Raw genomic sequence first — 13,860 nt, 5'->3', positions numbered from 1 at the left:
AGGAGGAGGCTGAGATATGCAGGGTGGAGTTTCCAAGCCCATCCAGGGAGAAAAGTTCACTAAACTCTATCTCCAAAATAATCAGCAAAAGTAGGGCCAGGGGTATGGCTCAAGTGGGAGAGCGCCAGCCTATCAAGGAAGTGTAAGGCCCTGAGTTCAAACCCCATCACTGCCAAAGGGAGAAAAAAAATAAGTAAATCAGATACCCCTGGCTCACACCTATAATCCTAGCTACTCAGGAGGCTGAGATCTCAGATGCCAGATGGAGCAGAAAAGTCTGAGAGACTCTCAACTCCAATTAACCACCAAAATGCCCGTGGGAGCTGTGGCTCAAGTGGTAGGAAGCTAGCCTTGAGCACAAAAGCTCAGGGAAAGTGCCCCAGCCCTGAGTTCAAGCTGCAGGACCAGTACACACACATACACACATATACAACAAGTAAACACTGCTTACCTACACAACTCTAATTCTAGTACTGGGAGGCTAAGCAAGGAAGATTACAAGTTTGAAGCCAGTTACATACAGAGACCCTGACTCAAAGTAAAAATAAGCAAACCCCATTGTAGATAATGTACATAGTATACTTTGTCTCGTCTTCCTTCTGCATACGCATCTTGTATGAGCTTCAAAAGTTATAGTCTGCAAAATGCCAAAATGTTTATGTCCTCCCCTTTCATATTTTGAGATCTGAAAGATGTTAAAATATGCTGTTCTTACATATTGACTGCTGATTTAAAGTACCCAAAACACAGCATATACAGAAAGATTGCTTCAGGCAATCAGGCACGAGGGACTTATGCCTATAATCATAGCTACGTGGGTTGAGATATGAGGATAGAGATTCAAAGCCAGCCTGGGTAGGAAAGATTGCTTTGCCTTTCCTTTGCTGTGTGTCCTAGTGCCAGGAGGAAAGGCCCATGAGAGTTACTGTATTAGATGCTGTAACAAAAACACCACTAACTGCTAACTCATAAAAACAGTGATTTATTTCTTACTCTTATGGAGGCTGGGAGAGCAAGGTGAAGGTGCTGGGATGGGTGTGTTTGAAAAGAGCCTGATTCTGTTTTCATAAATGGCACCTCTAACTGTGACCTCAGATGGCAGAAGGGCTGAGGGTCTCTCTCCAGCCTCTTCTAAAAAGGCTCTTAAGCCGGGCTGGACAGGTGGCTCAGTGGTTGAGTTCTTGCCTTGCATGCATGAAGCCCTGGGTTTGATTCCTCAGTGCCACATAAGCAGAAAAAGCTGGAAGTGGCACTATGGATCAAGTGGTAGAGCGCTAGCCTTGAGCTGAAGAGCTGAGGGACAGTGCCCAGACCCATATTTCAAGCTCCACGACCAACAAAACACACACACAAGGAAGGAAGGAAGGAAGGAAGGAAGGAAGGAAGGAAGGAAGGAAGGAAGGAAGGAAGGAAGGAAGGAAGGAAGGAAGGAAGGAAAGAGAAAGGCTCTTAAGGGTAGAGTGCTCCTGACCTAATCAGCTCTCAAGGGTCCCCAGCTAGTGCCCTCACCTTGGGAATTGTGGGAGCAGAATCTCCATTTCCATCTTGGCAGAGTTCTAGGATTCAATTCAAGTTAGAAAATGAGGGGAAAGTACACACACTTCTTTTCCAAGTTTTATGTGGCACAAACACACAAAGCTTTGAAGAGGCAGTTAGAGTGAGTGCTCATGTGCGGGACTGGCAAAGGAGAATCAACCGTAAGGGTGGGTTGTGAAAGCTAAGTTACTCTGAGAAGGGCTGTATGGTGCTATGTGGTGTTTTCTCAGTTCCTCATCGTTGACCGTACACACTAGAATGCCAATGGAAATAGAACATAAGGATATGGCTTTTCCTCCTGGTGCACAAAGTTACAATAGGAAAGTCAAAGCAGTCTGTTTCTTAAAAGCTAAGTAAAGCTGGGCACCAGTGACTCCTATCTATAATCCTAACATCTCCGGAGGTTGAGATCTGGGGAGGAAGTGCAAAACCAGCCCACACAGGAAAGTCTGGGAGATTTCCATCTCCAATTAACTACCAAAATGTTGAACTGGAGGTGTGATGCAAATGGTAGAGTACCTGGTGTGAGCAAAAACTGAGAACTAGAGAAGCCTATAAAACACACATGTATGTGCATGTGCACGCACAAAGACACACAACTGATAGCAAACAAGTATTAGCAAGGATGTGGGAAGTTTGGAAACTTTGGGTATTTCTGGTAGAAGTGTAATAAACTATAGAGTTCCTTCAAAATATAAATACAGAATTACCATATGATCCAGCAATTCTATCTCTGGGTGAAAACTCTGTGAAAACTGACAATACCACAGCCCATTGTCCTTGTCAGACCCAAATAAAAATAGAGCCAGAAGTTATAAATGGGGGAAGAAGGGGACATTCGCCTGCCTGCCGGCCTGCCTGCCTGCCTGCCTGCCTGTCTGCCTGAGATAAGGCAGTTCCTCAGGTCTCTGTAAGATTCCTAAAAAGAATTCTCACTTTATCATGTACACCACGCTTTGCATACCATATAAGTAAGCACAGATTTCAGTTACAAAACTTGGCATTCTCTAAGACTGCAACAATAGATAAGATGCTTGTGTTCCTTGCTGTTCTTGACTAAATACTTGACATAAACAACCTAAGAGAAAGGATTGTTCATTCTCCAGGGTTTGAGAGGTGTCCTCAGCCCATCATGGCCAGGGCAGGGTGGAATAGATATCTCCTATCATGGTGGCCAGGAAGTAGAGGAAGAACTCAGGAAAGGGCCAGGGCAGGACACAGACTCCTAGGACTTACCTACAATGAGGCCTGCCTCTCTTTCAACACCTCTCAATGATGCCATTTATATTATGAATCCATCAAGGGATTAGCCTATTCATCAGTTCAAAGCCCTCAGGATCTAATTGCCCCTGGAAATGTCATCACAGACACCCTTCCCCCAAATCACGTGCTGTACCTATCTCCGGAGCATTTTGCAATTCAATCAAGCTGACAATGGAGATGAACCATCACAATGCCTAACAAGCCCACTTCCACCAACAGGCTGAACCAAGACTCGAGTCTTCACTGACTGTGGCACAAGTACCTCTCCCCTCCCACTGCTCATTCCCCCCACCTCCAAAATAAAAACTTCTCAGTATTCTTTGATAGACTGGCAAGCCAAAAGAACTGGAAGCAGGGGAAGCAGATACGGGGACACTCTTGGAATCCTAGAGTTGGGATGAAGGGTAATTTAAGCTAAAGGCATTTGGGGATTGGACTGAGGCAAGCCTTTGAGAGCTTCCCTTGCATGACTGCCATAAGCATCAACTTGTGGGAAAGGAGCCTGTGGTGTCAACCAGCCAGGCCCAGGCCCAAGAAATGGTAAACCTGCTAGAACTCTCTAGAAGAGGGCAAGATCATTGCATCAGAGAAACGTTCTCACAAACTTCCTTCTCTCCCATTTGTTCTAACAACCTAGTATCTTTCGAAACAAATCTCTTATTTTTCCAGAGATACGTCTTCTTTCTCTCCAGTTAATGTCTCTTCTCTCTTCTGTCCTCTTTCCTGCCACTCTCTTCTGGGAATCAAACTCCAAGCCTCTCGTTTGCCAAGCAAGTGCTCTACCACTTGAACTATGGCCCCATTTCCACTAATATCCTTGGCCAGTTTAATTTCTACCCTCCTAGGCTTGAATTGAGGAAGGTAGAGGACATTTTTGTTTCTCCCAATGTATGCATACGAGAGGAAATTACGCAGCTCTACAAGGGAACAAGTCCTGACATATGCTACAAGTTGGATGAATCTTGAAGGTATATTACAAAGTGAAATCTGTGGACATATAATGGTGAAAATTGTGAGACCACTTCTGAAACAGTAAAATTCTTTTTTTTTTAATGCCAATATTTTTCTGAACTCAGAACTCAAGGCTGGTGCTCTACCACTTAAACCACAACTCTACTTCTTGCTTTTTGTTGGTTAATTGGAGATAAGAGCCTCATGGACTTTCCAACCTGGGCTGGCTTCGAACTGCAATCTCTGATCTTAGCCTCCTGTGTAAAACCATCTTAAGCATTATGCTCTATAACCTTAAATGATGTCATTAAATGTAAGAATAGTCTCAAGAAATATTACAGATTTTAAAATATGAGTGCCTAAATATACAAACGTCCTAAATATATATTAGGTTATTTTATCTGTAACTTTAAAAGTTTATATAACAAGGAACCAGGCTGTCTTTTATTTGGGGAAATTAAAATTTTATTTTGTAGAAAATATAGCCATAACTAGTAAGGAATGAAAAATACAGAAAAACAGGCTGGGAAATTTAAACAGAGCTCACAATTAGGATGTACGCCCTTCAAATGTAAGCATTGATTATCATTTCTAAACAAGCCTTTAAAAAGCACTTTACTAAACAAGAGAAGAAGCAAGCCAGAGAAGCATCAAAGCAGGCTGATAAGAAGGATTTTAACCCTGATGGTGAGTAATGACTGCTTGAGATAAGGGTGAGCAGCCTGGGACAGCAGCTGTGATCTCAAACAATCTAGAAGGAAATCAAGACCTTATATGTTGGAAAACAATGATAAATGATCAGAAAATAATTCTACTAGGGACTTTTATTTTTGTAAATTTACTATTGGAGAGTCATCAGCTTTGGGGTTTGAATTTAGGGCCTTGCAGTTACTAGGCTGGCACTCTACCACTTAAGACATGACCTCCACCTACATTTTTTGTTTACTTGCTTTCATTTTTAGATATGGGCTTGCATTTTTGGGACCCCATCCTTTTACCCATACCTCCAGAGTAGTTAAAATTACAAAAGTGAGTGGCTAGGCTACCAGCTGACTCACACCTGCAATCCTAGCTACTTATGGGGCTGATATCTGAGAATCCCAGTTAGAAGCCAGATGGAACAGAAAAGTCTAAGAGACTCTTAACTCCAATTAACACCAAAAAGCAGGAAGTAGAGGTGTGGCTCAAATGGTAGACCACCAGCCTTGAGTAAAAAGCAGAGTAAGAGCCAAAGTTCAGAGATCCAGATGCAATACCAGCAGGTACACGTGCATACATGCACACACACACACACACACACACACACACACACACACACACACACACACACACACACACACACACACACACACACACACACACACACACACACACACACACACACACACACACACACACACACACACACACACACAGAGGAAGCTACCACACCAAGTTTATTTGTTGAGATGGAGTCTCAATAACATTTTTTGGAGATTGACCTTGAACTGTAGGCTTCCCTCTCCACCTCCCAAGTAGCAAAGATTACTGATGTGAGCCACTGCACCCAGCCCGTACTGCCATTAAATATTCATTGAAATAATTTGATTATCTTTTATTAAATGTGACAAAACAAAAAAATTAACACTGTCTAGGCTTAAAAATATGGGTTTTAACTAAAGTTTTATTATAAAGATTCACTTGATTATTTTCTCTATAGCCTTAAACATTTATGTATTTTAAAAGACAGGTATTTTCAGGTTGCCTTTTGAGTGGATAGAAAAACCAGCCATAACAAGTGAGTATTTACACACACAATTTCAAATTTCTCTCAAAGCTGAACCCAGTGAAAGACACCAACTGGTGACTGGCTAATTTTAACTTTAGAAAAAAATCAGTTTATTGGTGACATAATAGCAAGGGTAACTCTATTAAAGTCTAAGCTTCTCCTGTCAAGTCATAGACAACATCTCCAATGTAAAGACAATTTTCCAGCATTCACTGCTTTTGTAGCATATGTAGCAGAGGAAACAAGAGGATAACCAAGAAAAGACCAACAATATATATTTTTGTTACTTTTGCCTTGATTTCCCCTGAAATACATGGTTATGTGACAAATCACAAGTATTAAAAAGAACTCTTCTTTGAAATGAGAAATCAGGAAGACAATACCACATTAAAGAAAAGCCAGGCATGGTAGTGCATGCCTGTAATCCTGGCAATTAACAGGCAGCTGCAGGAGAATGTGAAGTTTAAGGCTAGTCTGGGCTATATAGGGGGACTTGTCCCAAAAAGGAAACAAATGAACAAACAAACAAACCTGACACATAACTATAATCCCTCTGTACATCACCCTTCAATAAAAATTTTTAAATCTGAAAAATAACAACATTGAGAAAAACCAGTGAGGGAACAGTGCAGCTCACTGACTGCCATGAGAAGTTGTGTGTCCTCCACAAATTAGGACCTTACGCTTACAGGAACAACCCCTCACTGTGAAAAGACCCATTACCTCTCTTGGGTTGTTTTATTTTGGGAAAATTACATGAAGGAAAGAGGGGGCTGTGTAGGGGAGCAGTGGGGAGGACGGGAAGCCAGGTTCTGATGACTTACCCCGTCTCCAGTGCTGTAACCATACTGCTGTGCCTCTGAGGAGTAGCCTACAGTCATGGACCCTGCATCTGGAGACCTGGGCCCCTCATCACCTGACAGGCTGTCATGTAACCACGGAGTGCCAAACTGGAGATCCTGCCTGGCGGGCACAGGCGTGGTGTCTTGACTGTGGGACGAGGGATACACATCCGTGGACTGCAAGCGGTCCTGATAGAGCTCGTAGTCCTCATCCACCAGCATCTCCCTCTCCTCACCCATCTCCTCCAAGTGAGGACTCAGAAACTCATGCATTTCCCAGGCCTCCTGGCTGGCTTCCATTTCTGTTGGTGGGGACTGGAAAGATTTTCCCAAATCTAGAAATGGTTCATCCACAAGTTCCTCTTTAAAATATGGTTCATCTCTAAAACCCTGTAAAAAAAAAATGCAAAAAGCAAAAACAGTTAAAATGTTTGGAGTATCCACCCCAAGCTGAAAATCGAAATGTGGATATAACTTCACTCTGTACCTTGTACTAATGCACGGCTAACAGGCTTGGGGGCCGGGGGGGGGGGGGGGGGGGGGCGGGGCAGGGAGCGCATTTCTCCATTACAAGCAAGCAAAAATAGCAGCTTCCCTGAACATAGCCAGTAACGCAGGAAAGGACAAACAGCAAGGTAAGGGACAAAATTCTGCCCCTGGCAAGGTGAATGACTACTCTAAAGTATCCATTATACATTAACCCCATGAAAATTCTCCAGCAGAAATAGGAGTTTGGTTAAACAGCTACCCCAAATATTGAACCCATGTGCTTAATACAGAAAGTAATGAATAAATATAGTCATCCCATGCTAATACAGATATGTGTAATCCAAGCAAAAAGCCAAAGTGGAGATGTGGCTTGAGAGGTAAAGCATCACCACTAGAGTGAAAAAGCCAGGCAATACAGTGAGGCCCTGAGTTCAAGTCCCAGTACAGGCATTAAAAAAAAAAATATATATATATATATATAAAACATATAAATATAAATATATATATATATATATATATATATATATGTTTAGCCTTTGAATGTTCAAATTACATTCTCTTTTCCTCTTTTTTTTTCCTTTGGCAGTACCAGGGATCAAACCCATAGCCTTGCTTGTGCTAGACCATCACTTTATCACTGAGCTACATCCCAACCCTCAAAAACATGGCAGAAACTAAAGATATGGGCAGCGTGTCTATCTACTTTGAGTGAATTTTTTTTTGTCTTTTCTTTTTTGGTACTGGGGATCGAACCCAGGACGTTGCACTTGCTAGGCAAGTGCTTTGCCACTGAGCTACATCCCAGCCCATTGAGTGAATTTTTTTATAATATACTACATAATAGAAATAGGTTTTTCCCAACTCTTTTGACAATATCTGATAAAAAGGAATGGTTTTCTAATTACAACAGTTCTCTAATATAACTAATATAAAGTGCTAATAGTCATAGAGAAGCAGAAAATTTTGTTGAGTTCCTGGCTAGTGCTGAATGATTGATTACATGAATTTGCTGAGCCTCTAACCTAACTCTGGAGAGCCTGTTGGTGTTGGGCTCAATTAGACCCTATTTCTTCTAAGAGATCAATAATTCCTTTCTTAAGCCCTAACCATTAAGAATTACCAAGTTTGAATTCTTGGGATGAGCCTGCTCTTCCCCCATTGCTTTGCCTTCACCTCTAAATACCACATGGTAAAGACTTTAAATTAAAACAGTGCTGCAGATTTCCAAAATATTGCAAGTATTTCCCCCAAAAAATGTAGTCAGGGGATTTATTACACTCTATCACAAGGTTCTAAAATCAGAACAAAGAATGCCTATACTTTAAGTAATGTGACCCACTTTACAGGTGTGTGAGGCGGTGTGGGACATGGTCCTGAGTGACAGGAATGTTGTGGGGGTCATTGCGATCAAGGAAAGAAAAACCACACTCTTGCTGCAAAACAACTGCAGAACAAAAATAAAATAAATAAGAAAAACCAACAAAGCTCCAAAATGAACTTTCTATATTTGCAGCATACAGTAAGACTTGACCAGGGAAGTCTTCTTTAGAAATTATTCAACATGAAAATTTTCATTGTCCTCACATACTGGCGTATTAAGTTGAAACCCCCTTATACAACTACTTAGAGATAATAATGTAATTTTTTAAATTAAAAAAACGAATTTTCTCTTGTTCTGTTTTCTACCCTATTTCAAATGTATTCCTATTTCCAGAAATACGTTCTGTCTTCCCAAAGTTAAAGACAACATTAGTGAAACAAATTAAGACATATCTGTTCTTTGCAATAGTGTATGCCTGTCATACCAGCAGGCAGAAGGACCATGAATCCAAACAGAGGCAGCCTGGGCTACATAGCAAGTTCAAGGCCACCTTGAGCTACATAGCTAGATCCTGTCTCAAAGTAAAGGAGTAAGGTAGCGGGTAGAGAGAGGCAAAAGTGAAGGAGGTTTTACTTTTCATCTTTTTTAGCCAAGGGAATCAGAACAAGCTTTGTCTCCTCTATAGAAATCAGTTCACAGCAAATCATTCAAGTGGGAAATAAAGTTCTTCAATACCTTAGGTGCTTCAAGTATTAAAGATGAATTTACATCACGAATTCCTCCTGAAAGTTCAGCCTCTTCTTCATTATTGTTTGGATGTAAAATGCAACAACTTTCTTCTTTCTCATCTTCCTAAAAACATAAACCATTTTTATGATCAAGAAAATCCACTAAATTTGGCACTGATAATAATGATGGTGTGAAGATTTCACGGGTCATCGTACATTAGATACAAGTTGATACATGCCAAAGGTGGAGAGGAGGGAGAGAGAGGGAAAGAGAAAGAGGGGGAGGGAAAAGGAGAGGTTGAGGGAGAGGGAGAAGGGGAGGGGGAGGGGGAGGGAGAGAGGGAGAAAGGGAGGGGGAAGGAGAGGGAGAGGGAGAGGGAGAGGGAGAGGGAGAGGGAGAGGGAGAGGGAGAGGGAGAGGGAGAGGGAGAGGGAGAGGGAGAGGGAGAGGGAGAGGGAGAGGGAGAGGGAGAGGGAGACCTTAAGTTTCTTTCTGTGCCTGTCTTGGGGCTTCAACTGAGGGGCCTCGGTGCCATCCCTGAGCTCTTTTCCTCAAAGCTAGCTCTCTACTACTTTTAGCCACAACTCTATTTCCAGTTTTAGGGGTGGTTAATTGGAGGTACAAGTCTCATGAACTTGTCTGCCTGGGCTGGCTTCAAATCGTGATTCTCAGATCTCAGCCTCCTAAGCAGCTAGGATTAGAGGTGTGAGCCACTGGCACTCAACTGAGAGACCTTAGGTTTCAAACTCTGTTTAGCCACTTCTAATTTTGTGTAAGTATGTAACAAAATGTATACAAGTTGTTTCAATAGAATGAAATGTCCTTGTATAATTTTTTAAGCCATACCTCCATCAGATCTCCTCAAACTTCAAGTGTTTTTTTAGGCAAAACCATTTACCCAGGATAAGACCTCATTATATAACTACTAGGCACAGGTTTAAGTACCTAATATACTGATATCCAAATTAATGGATTAACAAAGTAAGTGTTCTTATTAACCCTATGTCACTGGTGAGAAAACAGACACAATATTTTGCCCGGTTTTATGCCACTTAGTTCCATCTTAAGAATCTGAACCCTGTGTTCTGGAGCCTGTGTTCTCCATGACCACATCACCATCACCTTACAGAGCAGCAAGGTGAGTGCTGGCGAGGCTGCATGCCTGGTTCCAGACACAGCACACCAAGCACAAAACTAAGCGAAACCCACCCCTGCCCAGCTCAGCAACTCTGCCAATCCTACCATCCTGGCACTGAAGACTGTAGTATTGAAAGTTGCTTCATTCGTTTTGCTTTTGCTCTGGTACATTTGATGAAATTTGTACAAAAGAGAAGATAAATCGCATTCACGGGTAAGATCAAATATATCATCTAGGTAAGAAAATCATGAACTGCTATATACAGTTGTTCATCCCAACTAGATTTTGGAACATTTCATTCACATCCCTCCCCCTGCCCTAAATCTGCTGTGGATTCAGAACACAACGGTCACTGTCATATGCAGCCACCAACTGTGCCATAAAAAAGGACAGAACCAGAAATCTCAGAGAAGACCCAGGCCTGGTTCTCAGAACCACTATTTACAGGAGTTCTGTTACAGGAACCCAGATGTTAAATATTATAAATATGTGCTCCCAGAACCACTGGAGTCACAGCCATAAACATGAAAATAAAGAATTGTCTCAGCATGGCAAAATTTACTTCTGCACAAGGGTGTGCCAACAGCCAAAAATCTGGCAAGCCATCCAGGTGCTCTCCCTTCTGCTTCCCAGTCCCCCAACTACCATTTATCCCTAATGCTGCAGGCCCCGCCCTTCTGTTCAGATTGGCTGAGCTCAGGTTCACAATCTGCTCCTGATTGGCTAGCTTGAATTGGGTAAAATGTATTTGTATAAGCTGACTTTTGATTTAAGATTAACAGTACACAAGGAATCTCAAAATGTACCCCCACCCTTTAAAAGTCTGGGCCTATCAATTACATCTAGTAAAGAAACCAGTGTAAGACAAAACCTTACATTTCAAAAGCCTTCCTTATCCCAGCAGTTCCTCTTTTCCTGAGTGAAAAGAGCCAAGCCACCAGGCCAAAGCAGGAACTTTTAAGCCCCTTGCTGACAGAAAAAGACAGCTTTTCTCACATAAAGAAGAAACTCTTAATAATGGTTTAAAAAGTTGGCCTTTCTCTTGATCCCTTCACTGGCCTCCTGCTCCTAAGGAGCCACAAACTCATGGAGGGAGAAAAGCCTAGGGATAGGTCCTCCCCACAAAACATTCCAGAAGACTCTCAGAGCAATGTCCCAGGTGTGAGGGCTCCACAGCTCTCTCTCCACCAACACAGCACAGAAATGCACATCCTGTTGGTGCTGAGCCCCAATTCTTTATACTGCCTCACACTTGCAAAAACTGCTTCAAGATCACAGTTGGGCTGCTTAAGTCCTATAGGATGCAAATAGTCTGGGATTTTCCCATGCCACCACAACAACCTAGCAAATAAACTATCAGGAAATAAAAAAAAATCTAGACAAAGTACCTGCTACCATCTAGAATACTAAGTGAGATCTTATAAAATATGAATAGTTTTCCCCTCCTGGATTTATCTGAAAACCAAACACCTCCCAGTACCATCTGTTGGACTATGACAGTACTTATACCAAGTACACAAAATGCTAAGCAAATGATTAGCAATGTGCTAGACTTCATTTGGAAGGACTCCATGTGTCAGAGATTGGTCTAATATACAGGCATTTTATTAGGATGCATAGATGAAGAATAAAAAAAAATGGGATACTAAAATTGGAGGTGTGGCTCTGTGACAGAACATCTGCTGATGCACATTCAGTCCCAGAACCACACATTTTAGAAAGTTAGTACAAGAAGGCCACATAGAGGCATTCACATATAAAATGATTCTATGGAATACATGCTTCTATTTCCATGTATGAAAATAACTGTCTGTATTCACCCATCTAGCTGGCTGCGCATTCACAGGGTGTCATTCACTCAGCATGCTAACAGATCCATATAACACAACTTTAGAATGAAGAAAAACCTCAGTCCTCTATTCTTATCCATTCTTTTTGGGAATTAAAAGAAGTGAGTTCTTAGAAGAAACAAGGTATTCTGACTGGTCAAACTGCTTATACAATATTTCTTTTTGTTTGGTTGGTTGGTGGTTTGGATGGGGGAGGGTTGGTGTCTTGGGTGGTGGGGTTTTTTGCTGTTTGTTTTTGTTAGTTTGTACCAGTAGTATGGCTTGAACCTAAGATGTCTTGCTTTCCTATAAATATTTTACTCAACAGTGGTACTGTACCATGAGTCACACTTCTACTTCCAGTTTTTTGATGAAAAGGTTGCAAACACTTTTCTGCCAAACTGGCTTTGAATCAGAATCCTCAGGCCTCAGCCTCCTGGACACTTGGTTTCAAGGGTAAGCCCACCTTTATAAAACAGTCCTCAAAGTGCAAAATCTAAGAATTGCCTGTGACCAACTGAAAAGGAACCTTCCTGTACAGCACATCAGAATGACTACCTCAGAATCTCCAAGGGCAGGGTGGGAGAAACTCCATTTTAACCATCTCCTGTGGGTTCTTGCCTATTTGACATCTTCATGAGTCATTTCTGTGCCTTACCAATTAATTATATGGCCCTGGAGAATAACTCAACTCTCTGTACCTTCACTGGGTAATTTGTAAGGAGAACAAGGAGACTACCCTTAACATTGCTTTTATATTAGTTAATATATACATAGGCTTCAATTGACAAGTACATTATCTCATAAAAAAATATATTTTTAAGCCTATATACATATGTGTGTGTGTATATATATATATATAATACACACACACACACACACACACACACACACACACACACACACACACACACACACACACACACACACACACACACACACACACACACACACACACACACACACACAGGCTTAAAATCCTGAATGACACAGAGTAAACACTTGGAAGAATATTTTTTTTTTTTTTTTTTTTTTTGGTCGGTCATGGGGCTTGAACTCTGGGCCTGGGCGCTGTCCCTCAGCTCTTCAGCTCAAGGCAAGCGCTCTACCACTTGAGCTACAGCGCCACTTCCGGTTTTCTGGTGGTTTATTGGAGATAGGAGTCTCACGGTCTCTCCTTCCCCGGGCTGACTTTGAACCGCGATCCTCAGATCTCAGCCTCCTGAGTAGCTAGGATTACAGGCGTGAGCCACCAACGCCCGGCTTTGGAAGAATTTTTAAACCAGGTGAAAATGATCAATTATTTATTGCATGAAATATCTTCATAGCACCGGGACAGTAAGGTGCCCCTGCATTGGGAACCATCAGTTGACAGTATAACACAAGAAGACAACATCCACATGGCTTTACCATACAGGAGTTTTAGATGCTTGGGGCTGCTAGGCCCCAAGTAGAAAAGCATTAATTCTCATTGCTCTATGGTTAAAATGACACAATTAACTAGATTTCAACCTATTGTGCCATCTTAACATCCTTCTAGAGTGAAAGATCAAATGCAGAAACATTTACTTTAGAAGTGCATGCTAAAGCCAGGGAGATGAATGAAAACAGGAGTGAAGGAAGTAGCAGAGCACTCGTGAGAATAATGATGTGCTGTACACCTATCCAATCCAATCCTCTTTAATACTCAAACCCTACCAGGTAGACATTGCTTCTAATGCTACAACTAAAGGACATTGAGAATTATAGTCAGGAACTGCTGGCTCACACCTGTAATCCTAGCTCCTCCTCTTAGGCAGCTGAGATATGAGAATCATGGTTCTAAGCCAATCCAGGCAGACAAATCCAAGAGCCTCTTATCTCCAATTAACCAGCAAAAAGTCAGAAGTTGAAGGTGCAACTCAAGTAGCAGGGCACCAGTGTTGGGTGAAAAAGGTTAAGCAAGGGCAAGAGGCTCTGAGTTCAAGCCCCAATAATATTGGCACAAGAAGGAGA

At 41.9% G+C, this 13,860-nt stretch overlaps 1 protein-coding gene across 4 annotated transcripts in view; it reads right to left on the bottom strand.

The window, feature by feature from the left end:
* Patj (PATJ crumbs cell polarity complex component) overlaps nt 1-13,860 on the bottom strand; it is a 283,552-nt gene that overhangs the window by 187,650 nt on the left and 82,042 nt on the right. For all 4 annotated transcript variants that reach the window (XM_069987179.1, XM_069987180.1, XM_069987182.1 and 1 more), the window contains exons 19-20: nt 8,906-9,022; nt 6,343-6,750 (exon numbers count right to left, since the gene is read on the bottom strand). In XM_069987179.1, the coding sequence (XP_069843280.1) occupies nt 6,343-6,750; nt 8,906-9,022 (525 nt within the window). The remainder of the gene's footprint in view (nt 1-6,342; nt 6,751-8,905; nt 9,023-13,860) is intronic.

The sequence above is a fragment of the Dipodomys merriami genome, unplaced genomic scaffold, assembly GCF_024711535.1.
Source record: "Dipodomys merriami isolate MVZ:Mamm:240054 unplaced genomic scaffold, mDipMer1.0.p SCAF_34, whole genome shotgun sequence".
NCBI classification, from domain to species: Eukaryota; Metazoa; Chordata; class Mammalia; order Rodentia; family Heteromyidae; genus Dipodomys; species Dipodomys merriami.
This window is presented reverse-complemented; position numbering and strand designations above follow the sequence as displayed.